The sequence below is a fragment of the Phoenix dactylifera genome, chromosome 14 (genome assembly GCF_051530095.1).
Source record: "Phoenix dactylifera cultivar Ajwa chromosome 14, Ajwa_hap1_PhDact_Kaust_v1.1, whole genome shotgun sequence".
Taxonomy (NCBI): domain Eukaryota; kingdom Viridiplantae; phylum Streptophyta; class Magnoliopsida; order Arecales; family Arecaceae; genus Phoenix; species Phoenix dactylifera.
This window is the reverse complement of record NC_143203.1, coordinates 8,781,922-8,803,658: the sequence shown is the minus strand read 5'-3', so window position 1 is coordinate 8,803,658 and position 21,737 is coordinate 8,781,922. Positions and strand designations below refer to the sequence as shown.

General features: G+C 37.4%; 1 protein-coding gene across 1 annotated transcript in view; it reads right to left on the bottom strand.

Annotated features, from left to right (window-relative positions):
- Nucleotides 1-4,162: 4,162 nt before the first annotated feature.
- The window catches only part of LOC103696820 (DNA damage-binding protein 1a), a 35,828-nt gene continuing 18,253 nt past the window's right edge, over nucleotides 4,163-21,737 (bottom strand). The window contains exons 9-19 of the mRNA XM_088710850.2: nucleotides 19,740-19,949; nucleotides 19,514-19,620; nucleotides 19,241-19,349; nucleotides 18,764-18,964; nucleotides 18,456-18,671; nucleotides 18,101-18,211; nucleotides 7,944-8,219; nucleotides 7,574-7,848; nucleotides 6,394-6,745; nucleotides 5,552-5,836; nucleotides 4,163-4,959 (exon numbers count right to left, since the gene is read on the bottom strand). Coding sequence (XP_088566976.2) covers nucleotides 4,378-4,959; nucleotides 5,552-5,836; nucleotides 6,394-6,745; nucleotides 7,574-7,848; nucleotides 7,944-8,219; nucleotides 18,101-18,211; nucleotides 18,456-18,671; nucleotides 18,764-18,964; nucleotides 19,241-19,349; nucleotides 19,514-19,620; nucleotides 19,740-19,949 — 2,724 coding nt within the window. The 3' untranslated portion in view covers nucleotides 4,163-4,377. The remainder of the gene's footprint in view (nucleotides 4,960-5,551; nucleotides 5,837-6,393; nucleotides 6,746-7,573; nucleotides 7,849-7,943; nucleotides 8,220-18,100; nucleotides 18,212-18,455; nucleotides 18,672-18,763; nucleotides 18,965-19,240; nucleotides 19,350-19,513; nucleotides 19,621-19,739; nucleotides 19,950-21,737) is intronic.

Here is a 21,737-nt window from a genome sequence, read left to right as displayed (position 1 = left end):
ATAGAAAATGGGCGATTTTCTAAAATGCACATGAAAGATACCTACGCATGGCCATATTAGCGCAACCCGCTTAGAACCCAGATCAGGCTATATTATGTGTGCTGTTGATTTAATCTGAGCCATGGACCGAGGTTCAAGGTTAAGACCACATTGGCTCTACATATGTAATCAATTGTCACTAAGTAAAGGTTCAAACCGAAAAGTACCTACACCTATTACATAATATAAGATATCCAGCATTTTATTATGGTTTTAAAAATTATTTAATTTTTTGTGGGGGATTGTTGGAAAAAAATTAAATGCGCACGCGGCCCGAAACTTGGCCGCGTGCGCATTTGAATTTCGCGAAACGCCCGCTGGGGCATTCGCGAAATCACCGCGGGTGCATCCGTGAAAGGTGCGGACGCGTCTGCAAAAAGACCAAAAAATTTCTGCTCAAATACCCCTATAAATACCCCCTATTTCATCCTATTCTGGACACGAAAAATTAGATAAAAATATCAGAAAAAATCTGAAAAAAAGCCTTCCTCTTAGCTACTTCTGATTTTTATTTTTGCAATTATATTCAGTTTATTTTATTCTTTTTATTTCATTCTTCATTGGATCTGCAAATCCGATTGGATTCGATTTGGCTTTTTTCGAGACGTACCGAAGAAGAAGTTTAGGGTCGTCGTATCTCTGAGGAGGATTGTCGGGAGATCTGTACGTGGGGGCAAATACTTTTTTAGGACAACGTTTACACGCTTCGGCTTGCCTTCATTCAAACTATTTCCTCTTACTTTTGTTTTAAAATTAATATTAATGGATTTGTAGGATTTGCAATTTTATAATTTGAATTTATTAGATGAGTAGATTTATTTTGTGCTGGAATAGATTTTTTTTGTAATAAAAACGAATTATTTTGATACATTCTTGGATCGGGTCATGATTAGCCATATAGTACACTTACACCATCGTTTCTACTCGTAGTTAGCCGATACCGAATAAAGGGGCACAATGTACATGCCTGCAAGCACCGATACAATTAGTTTTTCGAACATAGGTTTTACTAAAGGGATAATATTAAGCCTTCATCATATAATTTTCCAGGGTGGGATCTTATTTCAGGCTCCGATTGTTACCTACCAACCCAAATTTATCAGTGTCATAAAAATCATGAATAAATCATGAATCAAGATTGGTACTGACAAAAATCAATTTGTTAAATATCCACAGTTTAACGCAATCCCTACTTGACCAACCAGTCTACATACAGATCTCCTTTATTTTACATATATGAGCAATTTATACTCCAACGTGAATGCGATTGTTCAACAGAAAATCTTTTTTCTTCTCTGCCTGAGCCAAAGATGGAAGTCTTATATCATCTGAATTATCTTTAATGCATAATTAATTTACTGCAAGAATTTTGGTTGTTAAATTTAACGTGTTTGATTTAACATAGTTCAAACCATGTATAGAACTAAACATTGCCATCTCCTCAAAAAATATGACTCAGGCTCCCTGAAGTTAGCAGTTACCAAAATGTATCATTGGATAATTAAACAATTTTAAGACCTCAAGAAACCAGAATCTTAACATACAGTGCCATGCCCATCTTAAGACAGATTTGAAAGGTCGAATCTGTGGAGTTTCATTTTTGGCATTTTTAGCACTTTCTGGAATTTTGCTTGGATTTTTGAAGTTTCAATCAAAAAAAATCAAGAAATTAATTTTCCTAAAATAGAAGAATAATAAAGAAATTAAGAAAAAAATATTATATAGTAAGATAGTATACTTTGTGTTACATAGTCTCTTTATTTGTGCAGCTTCAACAAGTTTAAACTAAATAAATGAAATTAAGTAGACTAATACTTTGTAGCATGATATTGAATTTTATTATTATTTTATTAAGTAGATGCACATTATATATATGATATATGTATGTATGTATGTGTGTGCATGTATGCACCTATCATCTACTTCTTAAACTTTGGTAGTCAAGTGATTCATTCAAAAAGAAAAAGGATCCCCTGGTTGGTATCATGTAGTTGGTTTCTAAAAATTCTGGGAACATCCTAATAGATTGTATGGAAATGAAGAATGAACATCTAACTTGAAAGCCTTATTCTTACATTGTGAAATCTTAAAAAAGACTTTTCTGATTGTTTAAATCCTGTCCCTGATTGCTTTGTAGGCGTTTAGTAAGTTGAGTAACAATTTAATAGGGTAAATTTTATTGATAGAATGTTATTTTCTTGAATCTCTTTGAGACAAATGTGTATCATAACTTTAGTCCATTTGGTTTTCAAGGACGTCATAACTAAGGCTGTAAATGGGTCTGTTTAGGCCAGGGCAAGCTTGACCCTAATCAGATCCACGAAGAGGATTTTAGATCCAATAGGTCATTCAAGTCAAGTGGGGATCAAGTATAAACCAAACACAACTTGAAAAATTTAGGAGTGGATCAGATCATATTTATAGTACAAGTCGAGCATCTAACTACTCTTTTATATCTAAAATATAATAATTTATAATTAATATAAATTACTAAAATTTTAAATAAAACTAAAAGTAGCTGACTTCAACTTGAATTTTCATTCAAAACTTTTAATTTCGTCCAAATAACTGATCATTCTTAAATTTACAAATTATAAATTTTAATATATATATATATATGATTATCATTTTTAATATATATATATATATATGTGTTTGTATATGTGTGTGTGCACTTCAGGTTAAACAAACAATAAGATGTAAATATTTAAATATAATTTATATGAAATATATAAAAGAAGATGTAGCTGTAGAGATGGAAAAAGATGAATTAATTTAAATGAAAAGTTCATTCACTGAATTAGAAAAGATATTCAAAATGTGACTCGAGAGTAGACCAGGGTGGTACATTTTTTGTTGTCTGAAATTAGATTTGGATCACGGGCTAACCCATCCAATTTGCAGCCTTATTCTGAGCCAGCATGGCTAGTTGCAACCTCAGCTCAAGACTGTTCCAAGTTGAAATAGGGAACTTTCGTTTTCTCATGCTTAAAGTTATGGGAGGCCCGTATTATTTATCCCGTCCGTATGGTTCCATATATGCAGTCATAACAAGAACTGTTGGTTGAGTGTTCTTATACATGATTAGATGGTTCATTTTTAGGGCTTGGCCGTAATCACTACATTACGACGGTTATAATAAGTATAATATAATGGCCATACCGGCAGTTCAATGATCATTAATTGTTTAGATTTTTATAATAATGATAATATCCAAAAGGACTAAGATCATCGTCTAAAACTAATAAGGTATACCATGTTTTGTGATCTTGTCAAGTAACACCATTACTTTACCGTCATATATATGTTTTTTTCATATTAAAGGCTTAACATTTTTTTCCCAACAAAGTCATACGCTAGAGGGAATAAACAAAATCTACCATTGCCATTGTATGATCAATTATAATAACCACGGAATCCATTACATCAGATTATTAGTGTATCTACAACTTTCTTCCATGTGCTTTGATGGAAAAATTGGGTTATGCCGGCTATCGTCCTGTTTTCACTGATACAGAGCACAAGCAGACCAAGACTCACAAGAAGTCCAGTCCCAAGATCCTACTAGAAATCTCGGCCTCCCAAGATCTCGGTTACTATGAGTGATACATTTAGCAACTTATTTTAAATGATCAAGCATCAAAATATAATTTCAAAATTATAAAAAGCAAAAAAAAGAAAATTTTGATCAATATTTTGATAAAATGTCGGTCAATATATCTCGGCTTTATATGAATCAGCACCTGCAGCAATGAAATAACGGCGGAAATGAAAACCTTATGGCATTTTGGAGATGAAGCCTAGGGCTGAATAAAGTTGCCCACGATACTCCTCGATGTTCTCCACCGGTCCTGTAAAAACCTGCAACATCTAAAATCCACACCTCAATTATTTGAAGCATTTCCTACATATGCATTTGACCAACAAAATCTCTCAAAATTACAAAAGAATTGCAAACCCTGCTCCAGTCACAATCAACGAAATCTCTCAATGTTCCCTTCCCCAGGCAAATAGAACACAGAATAGTGCATCAAGCATGATGTTTCCGTCACTTCATCAGTCAAAATGCCCCCAAATGTATTACCACTGAATTATAGCCATCCCAGCCCCAGGAAAGATAATAGAAACAAACTCAAATATAACTGTCGCTTCCAAATGCAACCATAGCATGCATTACAAAATACTCGTACACGATTTAAACTAAATAAAATACAATAAGCAGCACTGGATTTTCATCCTTGGTAAACTAAAAAACAGCAAATTGTCCTGGGGCTACAACCAAGAAAAAGGCTTCACCTAAAAACACACAGAGAGAGACAAGGAGGGGGATTTACATTTTTAATGCAATCTTGTCAGCTCCTCAACTCTCTTGCACAGCTCCTCAACTGAAACCCCCATTGCCTTCGAGATCTCATCCATTCGACTGCGGCTAAGATCAAGAAACGACTCGATCAAGTCTCCATCCAAGAAATTCCTAGCATCTACTGTCTTCTTCTCGTTGTTGAATGAACGCCACTGCTCATGGCTAAACCCACCTACACCCTTTAGAACCTTCACGAGGTTGGACTGAAGTTTCTCTAGGAACACATATTGGTCATGAGGGAGAGAAGCAACAACACCAATCACCCCATTGACAGTACCGAAGATGACTGTCGGTATGTGGCCAGCCTCTGAGTCTGGAAGGCGCATGACAAGCGAGCCATGCCGGAACCGGTTGACAAACTCACCAAGGTGGTACTCCCCAACTACCTCAAGCCGGCCCCGCTCCTCATCTGTTGCTGCATCACTATTCTTGCGGACTGTAAAGAGGTTGAAATTGTTCTCAGCACCAAGGTAGATGTCATCGTCGAGAATCTCAACAGCAGTCATCCAGTTTGCATTGTAGTCGCGGGCTAGCTCCTCGATTGCACCCTCCTCATGCTAAGATACACAAATATACAAAGAATTCAAATATAAGCTGAACAGACATGGCCAATTGCTGCATGATTAATCATGTCTTGTGTTCTAGTCCACAATTGATATTGTGAGAGAGCACAACAATGCATCACACAACATCGGCCTGAACAGATACTTTATTTATATGAAATTCTATATATCAATCTAGAAGAAAGGCCCATAGTTGGAAAACTAGAAAGGAAAATAGCAGCTTCAGGTCTGAGAAAGTAGAGATATGATCTATAGGTTTCCTTTTATGCTAAACTAAGCTTCCCTTACGAAAACTCCACGTTTTAATTTATTTTGAGCACCATGGTTCAGGTCTGTGTGCATGATAGCCCAAAAGTTAAAAGGAAACTGCTCTTAGTGTAAAAAGAAATACATATAAAAGGCTCCTATTTCTCTGTTAGATGGTTTAAATTCAATCTGAACCAATGAATGAAAAATATCTAATGAATTGATGTTGTGAGATGGTGAGAAGAATCTGGACTGTAATTTTATCAGATATTATGGGCAACGTACTAATGATGATTCCAGTGATGTCCTGTGAACCAGTGCAGATAGAAGGCCTGCGTACCTTATACAACAATAAGGATATAGACTTCATCAGATCACCAACTATGATGAAATCGCCACGAGTTTGAACATACAAGGCAAGTATGTGCCCATGATGTCCACATTCAGATTGCAGCTCACGAGATCCATCATCCCGGAGCATCCATTTGTATAACTGAATCTTCTGATTGATAGCAGCCAGCATTTTTCCATTGAAAGCATTGAGAGAGTAAACAGCTCCCTTCGTTTCCTTTTCAGCAATCAACTGTAGTTTCCCGTCTTCCACTACAAAAACCAGGATCCGCCCCTACAATGAATTTGGACCAGCCATATCATTGTGAGCACAAGCACATAAGAGCAATAAACTATGACAAATTTATAACGGGACTGAACATGCTACATGAAGCAAGCATTGCCTACAAGAATTATCAGAGAACATGAAGATTGTTTTAAAAATAAAATAATCATACATAACTTTATGCCAAAATCAGATAAATCAAAAACAATGTCATGAACAACATCAAGGTAGATGATTATTAAACCCATGGGTATTTGCATTACGACAAAACTTTGGGCATGGCACATCCGCAGTAGATTATTGGTGTGATGCTAAGTGTTCACAGAAACAGGAATAATTTATTATACTTCTCTTATTGTATGACTGGCAAACTTAAATCTCACCAGAATGGAGAATAGAGAGGGAAAGTTGTGCACACTTATTGAAGATTTAGGCAGAGAAGAAAAGCACGTAAAGAAGAGTTATGATTAATTGGTTGATTGATGGAAGATAAATAAACTGCAAAGTACATATACCTCTTCCCAAAAGAAAATTTAAATTTTAAAACTGTATGCTTAAAAGCTTACCTTGCTAGGCTCATTTTCCTCAGGCAACACATAAGCAGTTCCCACACAGTAATAAACATTGTTGTCATCTGAGAAGGAACAGCTAATAATGGAGCAGCCATATTCATATGTATCAAGTGGATAGGTTGATATAAACTCAAATGATTGATCATCCAATAACCGAACAAAGTGCATTTCAGCTTCCTCGGTGCTAGTCTGGCAGTTCTTGAGACTACAGATGGCAAATGTTCGAGACTGCTCCTGATGGCAGATACGTCGAGCATGTTCCCCTAGAGGGATTGTACGAATGTGAAGCTTTTGGATGTCATCAATGGCTCCAATTGAAAGTTCACCTTCTTTAGCAATTGCAAGGCTGTTTGAAAACTAATAAGCATTAAATTGAACTAGAAAGAATCATGTTCACAAGCATAAACAACTTAGAATGCCTCAAAACAAAATTAACATTGTCTACCAGATATCAGCATGATTAAAAAAGGTGAAAGCAAATACAGACACCTAAGAGGCACTTGTCAACACATGAAACAGCGAAAAAAGAGAGAAAAAAAAAGGAAAAGTATCAAGCATATCTTCCAGAAAAATCCACTATAGCTTATGACATTGGCACAGCCTTTGGGTAGGAAATACAAGTGCATACTAAAAATTCCGATTCACACAGGCAAGAAAACCTGATAGTATGAGGAAGCAAGACAGCAGCTCTCCACAGTCAACTGCCACTTGCTTTTGCAAGAGTTCCATAGAAAAAATTTTGATTCTTTTGCAGAAAAAGATTTAAGATCAAGAGCATGATAAAAAAAATTTGCATACATGCATCAGTGAGGCAAAAACTCAGGAATTCATTGTTAAAAGAGTCCAGTTTTTGTATACTGGAGCAATAAAAACACACAATATTATAGAATATTAAAGGCTTGAGCATCAAGAAACATTAAATTTCCTATACAGTTAACAAAATCACAATGTGGGACAAATTTTAATCTTTGTCCTACAATGGTAGGACAACAGGAAAGAAGAACCTGGAAAAAATTTATTAAATACTATAACATAACAAAAAGAAAGTCAGCATTACAAAGAGAGAAAATAGTGAATAGTGACAAATTGGTTGAAATTTAAGCATCGAAATCTTGAGCAATATTTCACATATGCACATGCGCAAGCACAGGGGGGGGGGGGGGGGAGGGAGAACCTGTCTGGAAAAGCAGCCGAGTTAAAAGGGCATATATGACTAACTTCTTTCAAATTTACATTACTATAAAGTAACTTCTTGTTGCTGCTGTAGATGACTGTTGGTCTATCAGATGCAGCAAATACATGTGTAGTATCCTTTGAAGAAAACGTACGGAGTGTGATAGGTTGTGTCCCAAGAGAAACCTTTTTTCTATTAGACAATTCACCAGTACTTGTGTTCAATAGAAAATTGAACAGGTGCCCATCTCCAAGAGCACATAGCAGATAGGACACCTGAAGAACAAAAAGTACATACAGGTTGACAGATGCATTATTATTTACAATTAAACAGAAAACTCTTTAGGAGAAGTGTGGCTGAAAGAGCATACCCCTTCAAAGGTACATAGAAGAACAGACCGAGGAATGATCTCTCCACCCAAATTTTCCTTCGTGAGCAGTTCCAAGCTTGGTAGTGAAAATATCCTAACACTTATGTCCGTCCACATTCCTACCGCTGCTAGTGAACTGTAATGAGAATTTTCACCAATTGGATTTATGTCAAGACAAGAAATTTCATAGTCCAGCTGTATGTGTTTTGTTTCAACCAACTTGTCATTCCCAATTTCTATATAAACAAGATGCCCACCTCCAGTTGCCAATAAAACCTGCAGTTCGTGATATGTCAAAGATCATGCTCAGGTAAACATGTTCAGTAAATATCATATGAAGTTCTGTTTAACTAGAAAATAATAAAGAACACAGATTCAGGTCGAGAAGTCTTAGAATAAATCCTCCTTTAGCACCACCTTTTTTTTTCTTTACTAATATCCCAAATGGAGATTGATGTGGAAGACACTGTTAACTTCCGCTATTCCTTGCTTCTATTTTCACTCATATCTGAAAGCAATAAATCTTTGCTTCCAAAGCCATTGAAGATTTTCCCAAAAGAAAAAAAAACCCAAGTTGAAAAAGCAAACAGGCTTCAACCAACAGGAGTCTGGTCCAGCACATTTTTCTTCTTCATGTTTTGATAACCAAAACAGAAAATGAAGAAATATCAAACAGGACCTAAAATTTTGTATAATATCATATACAAGTGAAACAATAAAAAAAGAACTAGCCAAGGGATAAATCCCATTAATGGTATCCACATTGGTCCGACGACAAGTCAGTATGGTATTGGGCCACTCCCATCCCGACACTCAAAACGGATTTAAATCCCGGTGAAACACTAGAACACCCTTTTCTTTTATTTTCTTCGTTGTTTTTTTCTTCATTGAACTTTTAGATACTTTTAGTCTCTTAAATAACTTGGTTTATGGTGTCGGTGTTGGTATCAACACTTATGGTTTGAAAAAAATAAAAATCACAATAAATTTAAAAAATAGCATGTATCAATCATATCATGAATAAAAAAAGTTATTAGTTCAAATAAAATAACAAGAGAGCCTTCAAAAACTACTAAAATATAAAAGAGAAAAATAAAATAAATAAATAAAGAACATCCCAATGAATTATTTGGATGCCAGACTATCCTAAGTGTTAGAACCATGGATTCAAAACCAGTGGAATGGGATGGTATCATCGTTACCATACTATTCCAATGCCAATCGGCACAAATATAGGAGCTGGACCGATGAAATATTCCAAGATTGGGACATGTCGGCCATCCTGATCAGCATTGACTGACACCAAGCATATAGTACAAAGCCCGTCTTGATCAAGACGACATTAAAAAAAGGCATGGAAATGGACAAACCTACCACCCCAATCGATACGAGCCAGTACAAAGGCTAATTTGGTCAAAGCCAAGCTTGTAACGGACAGCGCAACAATTTTTTTTTTTTAAATGTAGAGGTCCACATTGGCTGATGCATCCTAAAGTGTGAAATAATTAATCAAGCAACAAACTTGATAGAAAATCATACTAGAATTAGAATTATCCAACTCAATAATAAACGGAAATATGCTAAAACAATTCAACTACAGAAATATAGAAATTCAATGAAACTATTGCCAAATCTAATGGAAAATCCACATGATATTCGATCAAAAACCTCCGAATATTGAGTTGCCGACGTTCTCGGCAGCAAAACCTTTTCGGCTTTGCATCCATCTATATCTATAAATGGGCCCATCATGACTTTTCCATAGAATGGGATGGTCGCATACCAACACTTAAGATAGTGGATGTCCCATCCATCTCAGTCCATTTTCCAACTCAACCCATCCCATCCTAACACTAGGGACAGTGGACAATGCCCCATTTGAATGATCGGGATGGTGGAACACCTCATCATCCTAGCAGTATTTAAAACCTTGGTCCAAATAGTTATGTGTTTTGACCATGAGTGGTAAGGACTAGTGAACAACATTTATTCCTTGTGCTAAAGGCAATTCACTCTCATAGTTGATTGTGCTGCAGTACAACAAATACCAATCAGATTAATACAACAGACAAACAATGAACTTCAATTCAATTCATATCCATATTGCACATCAGACAACAAAACAAGACTGACTAAATAACCATATTACACACCAAAATCAAAAAATAGAAAGAAAAAAACTCAAGTTTGTGTACTGTTATGGTATTGCTCCACATCAGTCTCAAGAGTTAGTATGCACCGCTGTCTCGTGAGTCAGTATGGTATGGGTTGGTATTGTACCATTGCTAAGGAAAAACCGGTACCACCCTTGGTACTGGTATTTCAATCCTTTGTCACGATATCCCAATCAATACATCTTAGAGATGCATCGGGTAAGAATGGGATGACCAAGTTTTGAGAGATCCAATGTCTTGCATGCATCTTAAGACTGGTCTCTCTTTGGACTATTTCAATAATTATGATCACCTATGTGTTTTCAATAACAGCCTTTGGTAGTCGGCACTATCACTCAGGAAACAATGAAAAAGCATAGCTTCCTAGAGGGAAATGGTTGCTCTCAAAAATTAAAGAAAAAAGAGTATGTGCCTAAAATCAAGAATACTAGGAAGCATGTATGACCAAAGATGTAATGCACGTAAGAGTCCTTGAAGAACGTCACATGCTTTTCAAAAATAATCACATTAAAGTTGTTTTCGCCTTGGAATAAGAAAATTGGGTGGTAAATTCACAAAAAGATGTGAAGATTTCCTACAGAGATTTCCTTTAATTTACCTTTCTTTCCCCTGCATTATTTTCTCTTTAGTGTTACTTTTTTCCCTTTTAGCAGTGTAGGAATGCAATTGTACAAATAATATTCACTTAAATTCAACAACTTGGAGGAAGTAATATCACCTTCTTGGTAGCAAGATCTTCCCTGACCAAGGAATTGGTTTTATTGTTTGCTAAGCAGCTAGTGAAGCAGATGCACGGATTGTACCTCATCAAAGCGTTCTTTTATGTTGTTTTGTTTGTTTCTATGTTTTTTTCATGCACATATTTAATGGGACACCCATGCCCTTGCTTTCGCAATCAAAAGATTCATCTTTCTCTTCAAGTGCTGAAGTTTTTATGGGGACTTCTATTTTATTATAGTTGTTATGCAGATTTGGCTCCATCTAGGTAGATATTGTTCTCCTTTGCCTCTTTTCTTGGCCCCCAATCTACAAGCTAAAAGTTTGACTTCTGTCATGTCAGGGCATACTATGGCACTTAGATTATCAGCACATTGTTCTTAGACTTGTTTGACTAAAATTTTGAGCATTCATGTGAAGGCCAACTATGACAGCTAGATCGTCCCTCATAGGGTTGGACTTCTTGATTGTGTTTTTTTTTCTATTATCTCGTTCTATCGCTTGGTGTGAAGTGAACCTTACCAGATGAAACTCTGGCATAGTAGCACTTTTGGTCTTGTTTTTAAATAGGTTTCCTGCTACACAGTTCCATATTTGATGGACATTCAACCAGATTGGAGCTTGTACAGTGAAGCCATGCCTTTTCCGAGGAAGATGTGCCTCATTAGTGAAGACATTGCAATGCCAATTAATGGCAAAGCTACTTGCTCTCTTGGACCGTGCTCCTATCTAGCCTTGGATGGTTTGACTAGGGGTGCAAATGAGCCGAGTAGCTCCCGAGTCGCTCGAGCCAACTCAACTCGGTTGTTACTGAGCTCAAGTAGCAAAATACTCAACTTAAAGGCTAGCGAGCCTAGTCGAGTATATATATTTTAATAATATCATATTTCACTTATAATATATATTATTAATGTAATATTTTAAAATATAATATTATGTTATATCTTGTTTTAGGCATATTTTTGAATTACATCCAAGACTCGAATTCGAGCTTGAACTCAAGCTCAAGTATCGCTGGGTTGATATTCGAGTCGAGTCGAGTCGATCTCAAATATTGGTTTTTTTTTAATCCAGTCGAATTCGAGCTTGGATATTAAGGTTTGATCGATCTTGAGTCGAGTTTGAAGCCTGAGTATTTTAAATCAAGTCAAACTCAAGCCTATAGCTACTCGACTCAGCTCAGCTCGATTACACCCTTAGGTTTGACCTTCGAAGGCCGTATAGCTAGGTCCCATGCAATTGCGCAGGACTTTAGGTTGGCAATTAGAAAGCCTGTTTTGGGCATTCCAACTAGACTTTGAGCCCTTCATGGTTAAGGCAATGAAGGCTAAGCCTACTTGTTATACTAGCCCATGCAAGCTCAACTCAAAAAGAACTTAACTGTATACATATACAAATTTAGAGGGAAAAACTTGACCTGCTGAGGCCCAAACAAATATGAAACAAGATGAGATTCTTTAAATTGCTGAATGTGTTAGCAAAGTTATAGAAGTAACTATTCAATCAGTGATGGGAGTTGCAAAGATCCGATAGGACTGATGTTCAAGCTTGGCAATGTAAGTGTTAAAAGAGATTACTATCAACATCACAAAAACAGACTCCCACTTTTCAATAGAATGGATGTGGGGACATACCACCAATTCCAATTAGACTCTCTATGCACCATCTTCCAAAGCTTTAAGAAACTTAAAGGCGCAATTAAGTAACACTCTTGAAGGACTGCAGACTTGGCTCAAGATTCATGTGAATGCTTTAAATTAGAGAGAAAATAATTGTTAACAGAAGTGGACCAAGCTGGCTACTCGGATTGAAAAATCAGTGAACTAGTCCCCTATTCATTCCAATTCTTAAAGCAGCTCCATGTAACCAAAGAAAGAATTACTTGAAACAGCAATTTTTCAATAAATCAGTGATCGACTGCTTCCTAAAGAATTGGATGTTTATTGAACCAGCTTACAAATATTGTTTTGCCCTTAACCTTAAAACCCTGTTTAGTTATGACAGGAAGGGCATTTTTTGTTATTACATATAAAAAATAGTCAAAATAAAAAAACAATTCATAGGCCCAATCCATGTCTTTTATTTTCTTATCGTTTTTAAAGTGTGAGCAATCCTTTGCATGCTTGTATGTTCTGATCCTGTACATGATCTAGATGAGTCCAAGTGGGTTTGCCAAAGATAGTCTCAGCTCTAATTCAATTAACTAACTAAATCAACAATTGCCTATTTGTTTCACTCAAAAAAAAAAAAAGAAGATAGGTCATTCTGTGGCATATGAACTCGGTTCAATTGGCAATGGTCTGGTCATAATGATAGGGATATAAATGAGATTGGTAGGCCTGAAGTGATTAAGATGGATTCAAGTTTGCTAATCACCGAGGTAAATCCAATTAGCATATTAGTTGTGGAATTATCCAAGCTTTTTACAACTTGACCAGCTGTTCGGTTACAGGAACTGCATCTATGCAGAACCAGGCATAATGTAAAACTCTAAAATCGTCCAGTACTCAAGCCCTTGCATGACAAATGAAAAAACCATTGTCCAATCAGTGACTATTATAATTGTCACATAAGATGATCAAAGTAATGAATTAAAGATCGTCGGATCCACAATCCAAATCATATGATCCGGATCAAAAAACCAAATAATTAAGCTAAATTGGATCACTTGATCAAAATTGAGAAAAATTGGATGACTTAATTTTGGATCATCTGATCCAAATTGCAGATTATCCAGTCCAAATAAAAAAAGATCGTCGGATCCACAATTTAGATCATATGATCCGGATCAAAAACCCAAAAATTGAGCCAAATTGGATCACTCGATCAAAATCGAGAAAAATTGGATGACCCAATTTTGGATCATCTGATCCAAACTGCAAATCATCCAGTCCAAATGAAAAATGCCTTGAGGTTCTGTCTGTGCACAAAAACAGGGTGTCATCTCTGCTTTATGCATGAACACTGATCTCATCCCTGTTTTCGCCTGAAAAGGAATCTAGTTGATTTCTTTTGCTGATTTTGGCACAATTAAAAGCAGTTTTAGAGTGCTTGAATTATCTTTCTTTTGAAGAGTTCCATTTGAAAGCAAATTGAGTTCTATTTGCATTCAAATTCAGGTATGAATAAATGGCCATCTGGTTTTCTCAAAATAATAATCTATCACACATCTAGTTTCTTAATAAGAAGAATTCTGACCCATACCTGTTCACCCAATATCAAGAAAGTAGTGGTCAGTTCTTTATTCTGTCAATGTCCTTGTAAGATCAGGAAATGAGTCTGATGGAGTCCATTACAAGAATATCTATATCCAGCTGCAGCGGGTTGATTGGACAGAGATTTCTGTGAGGAAGATTAATCAAATAACTTGTTGTAGTCCCCTTGTTTCTTTTCCTTTTTTCAAATTCTTCCATTTTACTATTACTCCATCTCTTCACCTCTCCTCAACCCTATTTTCTTATTTTAAGGAAACTCAACCCTGTTTTCTTCCTTTTATGTGCTAAATATTGTTAAATAATGTTGTTAAATAGTAGATTTCTCACTCATATTCAACTTTTTCCATTTCTACTACTTGTTACTTACTTTTTAGTTTTTAAATTTTTTTTCATATTGTTTAAAAAAATCTAAAAAACATCTCACAATCTGATCTAACTCCTTTTACGATTTATAATTTGATCCCAATCTTAACAACATTGGTCATGGCTATTTGTGACCAACTTTTTTATCCTAGAAATAATTTTTTTTCCTGCAAAATAGTTTGAAGAACAGGTGACACTGCCCTAGAAGATGTTTCAGTTCCAAGTAACTGGGAGCATATGGTAAGATAATAGAGCTGGAAATGGCCCTAGGTTCGGCTGGCTTCCGAGCTTTGGGCCTAGCTCGAGAAGGTTTGGGTCAGGTTTTAGAGCCCGAATGAAAATTTAGCCGAGCAAGAAGCTTGACTCAGAGCTCGATCCAGCTCGACTTGCCCCCAAACCCATTTAGGGGAACTTAGGATTGGACATCTCATACCACCCTCCTTTCCCTCCTAGCTCCTTCTCCCTCACTCCCATGCGCTTCTCCTCCTAGGTCCCCACCACGATGCCCAAGCAAAACCCGAAGCCTAAGCGTAATTCTAGCTTCTTGCAATCCTTGCCGGCACTCCCTCTATGCCACCCTCGACCCCCTCATCCACATCTTCTCATGCACTTTCAGCATCATCTCCTAGTGGCCCTTCTAGCCCTACTATTTTAGCCGCAATCCTCACTATTGCAGCTTCGCAAGGCCCTCTCCACTCCAAATGTTGCCACCACAATTGTTTGGAAGGACATCAATAGTCTCCCATTCAAAGCGACTACAAATGCCTCCATGCCAAGCTCTAGAGGATGGTTCCCTTGTCGTGCTGCTCATCCTCTCCCGATGTGGATGCCCTATAACCAAGCTTGAGAACCGTTCTATCATCTAGTGCTTTAGCCCAAGGTTTGCCGAACCGGTACCGAGACTCGTACTGGTCAACATCCGGCACAGGTCGGTACCGGTTCGAATCGAGTCGAACCGGATGGAACCGTCCAACTCCGTCCTGTTCTGGCCGGTTCCGGCCCCTGTTTTCTAAGGCCGAACCGACCTGGTCTCCAACTGGGTTGGCTCGGTTCGGGTTGAACCGGCAAGTTTGGCTCGGTTCAGCTTTCCTTGACAACCTTTTCCTCCTAAGAACACCCCGCCATGCTCCTCCAAGCCCCCACCGTTCTCTCGTCGCATGCACTGTCCACCATACTAGGCTTGGGTTTAGGCTCAAGTCAGCCCGCTCAGGCTTGGCTCCAATCGAGCCTATTTGGGCTTTGGGATAAGCCCTAACTTTATAAAAGCTTTCAAGGCTTGTGCTTGGTCTGAAATCTGGAATTTTTCTGATCTGGACCTAGGTAGGGAGGAAATTTGACCAACCTGGCCCATTACCAACCATAATGACACATCATACTTATCTTTCTAACAAGATATTTTTCTCATGATCAATGGTTCATGATACCATTACCAAGGGCCTTCCTAAGCCATGTGGATGTATTAGGAACAAAAATTGGAATTCACCCTATGCAAGTTGTCAAGGTGGCAAAGACAGAATTGAGTTATCTCATAAGGGAATAAAAGAGAACCTTTCAAAACTAAGATACATCTAGCATGCTGAGAATGAATAATACAAAGATGATCATGATGAGGACCATGGACCTTTCCAGTCACAGATGATCATGATCAGGACCTTGGACTTTTCCAGTTCAATCCTAAACCAGAGAGAACCTGAACTTGAGAATAGATGAGTATATGTATGGATATTGCAATAGAATTCTTGTTGGTGTATGAAAGAAGAGCATGCCATGTCATTCATGCAATTACATGCATTTTTTTGGGTTATGCATCTCGGATGATCACACATGGAAAGGTGTGTTGCCATGGAAACAAGGTTAGGTGAGACATATAGAAGGAAAGTATGTTGCTACTGTTATGCAAAGGAGCATAGTCGGCAGAACCGGGCAGTTCGAAGAGTACCGAGCTGTACCGGCGACGAATCGAGATGGATTCAACAACCAAAATGAAAAGTCATTGACGGAAGAGAAGGAGAAGGAAAGAGAGGAAAATATAGAGCAAGCAGGGAAGGGAGAGGAAGAGAGATGGCCGCAGAGGCCGACGAGTTGCGAGGGAAACCACGGAGGCTGACGAGCCGGAGGGGCTCTACCTCTGGGTCCCCTGTGAAGTCAGCAAATCGCTTGCCGACTTCACTTATTTGCCGATTTTATTTAAAAATCGCAAAATTAAAAAGGAGCACCCTTCGAGTTCTCTGTTTCGAACGAAACAGGAGACCCGGAGGCGGAGCCTCTCCTTTGCCTCCTCCACACAACTCGTCGGCCTCCGCTACGCTCTCTCCCCCTTCTCTCTCTCTCTCTCTCTCTTTCTCTCTCTCCCGTTCTTCCTCTCCCCTGCCTCCCCTATTGTGTCAGTACAAGCCCGGCACGGAACAGTACGGGGGCGTACCGACCCATGCCACCAGGCAACTGATTCGGACCCCAATTTCGGTACAGCAGACCTTGCAAAGGAGAGTGGAAAATGTCAAAGTTGGAGCAAAATTTCTAATACCTTGACAAAAAATAAACTTCTGGGAGTTGGATCTAGGAGCGAAAGCTTTAGTCCCTCGTCTTTGAGAACCTTTCCATTATAATCAATAAGTGAGCACCTTTCTACATACACGATTAATCAACAAGATTTGAAATAATCCCACTGATCAAAAAATGTCATATGCTCATGTGCAACCCCTCTGAAATCTCACCCACAGCAACGATCCAAATCAGTATCACAAGCCTCATAAAACTTGGAAAATATTTGTGCGAAATTAGGAGAATACATACATGATCAGGATCTAAGAATCTCCAACAAACTTGATGATTTGTAGATGGTCACGATCAAATCGTTAATCTTGGGTCCGGTCCACGTTGGGCCTGGTATTCAACCCATGGTAGACACTACGGAAAATTTGCACAAGAGGGAAAAAAGCCAGGAAAGATAAGACTATGATAACTCTCTTTTGAAAGAGTTTTTGTTCATAGTTGACTCAAATTAACAAAATCTAGTGCTATTCAGTTGGATCAGATCATTTGCGCCAGTAATAAGATTCAAAAGGTTGAGATCAAACCAGCACAATTAAAAGGCTGCAATCTTTACTGCACAAAAATTACTTATACTTTTGCATATAGTATATTAGCCTCTCGCCAAATAGGAAAGCTAGGGAAATGGGGATTTAAAAAGCCAATCCTGATTACTTGAGACATGGTTGATGGTTATGTTTATTAGCCTCTCAATGCAAAGACATTTCCAGTCTCCAACACATTTGATTCTTAGAGAGAGGAGAGAAAATTTCAGTAAGAACATCAAGAATATCATGAAACTGCAAGATCTGATAGAAAATTTTGTTTTATTCACATCAACAACCATAATCATTGCTAAGTCGGTCTTGAACCTTGATGGAACTTTAGAGCACCACAAGGTGAACTGAATCGACACTATGTACATATAAAGTGACACCAAATCCAAAAAAGAAGATAATACCAAGCACCTTTTTATTCACTTTAGAGCTTTTATTCTCACCATATTTCCTTATCTATTTGCATTTCTTATACAGTTTTTAAAGAAAACTTTAGGATTCATTCTGATATTTGACTTCCAAAAGTGGCTAGTATTTTCAAATTTTTACCACTCGCTAATCAGTATAATAAAATAAGACTTTGAATGAGGTCGGCAACGAACCTGAGAGGCATTAGCAGTGGCAACATTGACCGAGAACCCTGAAGGTGCATTCCACTGATCCAGCAATTCCCGAGATGTAGAACTCACTAAACGAACAGAGTTAGCAGTAACCTGTTTGCAGAAAATGTCAGTCTGCTGACAATAGTTTTAGGGCGAACTAATAAATGCTGATACATACACATAACCATATATATGTGTGCTCATAAACAGTAGAATATTTCAGCAAGTAATTGCCATTTTTAAAATATGCAATTGTTCTCTATGATAGGATAGAATATGTCTAATTAGCATAAATTATGGTAGCATGCTATCCAAAGTAGAAGAAAACTATATTGAATTGTGCTAGGAGTTAAACCTGTACAAGTTGATCATGCATGGCATTGTAGCAAAACAAGGTTTGCGCTTGTGCATAAAATCCTTCTATCTCAGTTTCTTCTAATTCATCATCCATATTCATTGCCAGTATACGTGTCTCACTGATAAAGCTTACAACCAAGAAGGTGTCATATTGATCGTTAGTAGAAGATCTTAGAGACCACAATCCTTTGATGCCTTGAAGTTCTACAGATGCCTGATAACAAATGAAGATATTATTAGTGGAGTATTCCAATGAACCTAGGCAGCCATGATCTCAAAGGATGGGAATAACAAAAATAGGCCGACCTGTTCATTAATCCCTATGCCATTCCGAACTATGCGAAGGGAACCATCTTTATAAGCTCCTGAGCATGTAACAACCTGACCCTGACCTTGCCTCTCAAGATCAACGACACAGAAGTCCACAATAGGCCCAAGATTGACATATCTTTCAAGAACTTCAACATACGAACCTTTCGCATCAGGTTGCAGATTCAGTTTTATCAGCTATTAAGAAAGATCAAATCAAGATTTCAGTGTGATGCATTGAAAGAAACAACATGCAGAAAAAAAAAGAGGAGGAAGGGGGGGGAGGGCGTTTAAGTACCAAAACAACCTGAAAACTATTAATTCAAGCAAATCAATAGAAATAGACATCAAAGGAAGTCAACTTAGCAAAACCTTCCTATATTCTAGGAAAAATACCACAACCATAAGAACAAATGCTTCTCAATATAGGTAAAATATAAAGCAGTGGTTTTCTGCATCTTATTACTATTATACCTGAGAATCTCCATAACTTGAACCAACATAAACAACTGCATTATCAAGATAAGATATTGTTGATGCCACAGAGGTCTCTCCTAAGTGTTCAATTTTGAGTCCAGTTACCCTAATTCAACAGAAAAAAGAAAATAAAATTGCTCAGTAAATAACATGAATAAATAAAGAGGAACACATCAGTTATAAATCTGCTCTAGTGAAAGCTTTTGCTGGTAGGAGAGCAGTTTCCTCAACAAATAATGGAACATTTTGAAAAATTAATATGCACTTCACCTTTCTCTCTCATGGGTGATGACGAGTAAATGCAGAAGACCTGCATTGTCGCTAAGCAAGTATCGAGAACCATCCGCATCAACTCTCCCATAGGCTCTTATAATAGACTAAGAGCATACCAATGGATTAGGCAAAAACAGACAAAGTTAGAATAATAGGGAAAAGGACATAAAAACATGCAAGTAAAACAGGGAAAGGAAAACAACAAGCAGGCAAAAAAGCTTACTGGTCTGATTGGTATAGCTTTAAATGCAGCCGCACTACAATACACGATTGTTTCTTCCCCAATAATTATTACACCACCAAGAGGCATAGGAACAGGTATTAGAAGACCAGCCCCATTATCAAGATTATTTTGTGACCATGGACCCTCAACAAAGTCTTTATCCTTGAGTGCAACCTCATATGTCTTAACATGCCGTGCATCCTTGTTATCCTGTAGAATGAATTGATGAAATTAATGCAACATTTGTTGGATTTTTTAGATAAATTAGCATTTATTGGATTTAATATGGTAAATGGATAACATGTATAAGACTTAAGAGAACACTAAGATGAACAAAATAATTTTCAGAATATAAAATAATTAAGAGAGAAATATGTGGAAACCAAAAGCTAATGATATTAGTGGTCCATATCTAAGCTGCCATCACCTTTTTTCCCAAACCTACCACATTAGTGATTTAGCAACACATTGCCAAATAAGATAATACAAAGCAGACCAGCACACATTATGCCAGAACCTTACCGACATGAACCGCTTGCAGGATGCTGGCTGTGTTCCAATACTTAGCATGCCATGGTTTTCGTGCACGCCAAGCACTGGCGCATAATATATACCATGCAAGTGAGAGGTCACCATGGCACCAAAACACAATATCTTAATCCTTAAAATCATCAAACGCTAACACATACAGATATGCACCAACATAGACCTGTTTCTTTTTTATTCTATAGTCCATGGCGCATGACCAGCATGGCACAATATGAAAATCCGTGCAAGCTTCTGACAAGCACAAAAACAGAGGCACAAAATGAATAACTGTATGAGCTTCTGACCAGCAAAACAACAGCAAATGTGGTATTTTAATCCTTGGCGAAGCAGAAGTAATGGGAATAAAAATCAAACAAGAAAGCATCTAAATCAAGATCATACGCAATGGAAGGTTCTGTTTGCTTAATCATGAGTTTGGAACGAAAAGTTTAGGACCTTACAAGGTGACAACAAATGCCAACAAGTTTGGAAGAAAAATAAGGATAATTTCATGACCAGCTTGGGTTTTAAGTATAACCTATAACCGGCTATCACAAGGTGACAACAAATGCCAACTTTTTCAAGGGCAAATGTCCCTCGACTGATGGGCGCATGAACAAAAAGGTTTATCATTTAACTGTTAAAAGCCCTCATGAGACTCGAAGACTTAAAGGGGTTGGCTAAGTCTACAGAAGGCCCATAAGAGTCGGCTTAAAACAGCATTGTAGGAAGGCTACTTATGGTGGCACAAACGACACCTCTTTGAATTCTCTTAACAAATGTTTCCTCTCTCCTCTTTATTCCCTCTCAACTTAAACTCCATTTCTTCTCTATTTTTCCTTTATATTGTAACACATTTATCTTCTTATATAGTCGTTGTTATTTGATCAAGATTGCCGTATTTTCCCAGATCTTTTCCATGAGTAATGCTGAATTCTTCTCTCCTCTATCTGTTATTGCTGGTATCAATTTCAACATGAATCTGCTGTCCTTTGAACTAAATTTCAAAATCTGTACATAAGCACAGTTTCCCATATCTCTAAGCTAATAACTAAATTTATTTTTCTTCAAAACTATTTAGCCCACACTCCAAGTTTACTTTCTACAGGAAACAATTAACTGCAATCCAAATTCTGATGACATGCCAATATAAGGACTCCTTTTTTGAGACCTAAAGCCCTAACAATCATTTTCATGGGATCACTACCTATTTCCTAAACTTGAAGGAAAAACAAAACTACACCCATTTAATATCTTCTAATCCTTAAAAAAATCTGTTCAGTTTTCTTTTCAGAAAAAGGAGGTAAACCATGTGGACGGCCTAATTCTTAACCTCACAGCCCCTTGGGTTCATCAATGCTTTAGCAAGCCATCCCCTCATGGTCCTGCATCATAAGTTTCATATAACAATAAAAAGATTGCTATGGACAGAGGGTGGTTGAACTAAGGAAGATGGGGGAACTGGTTAAC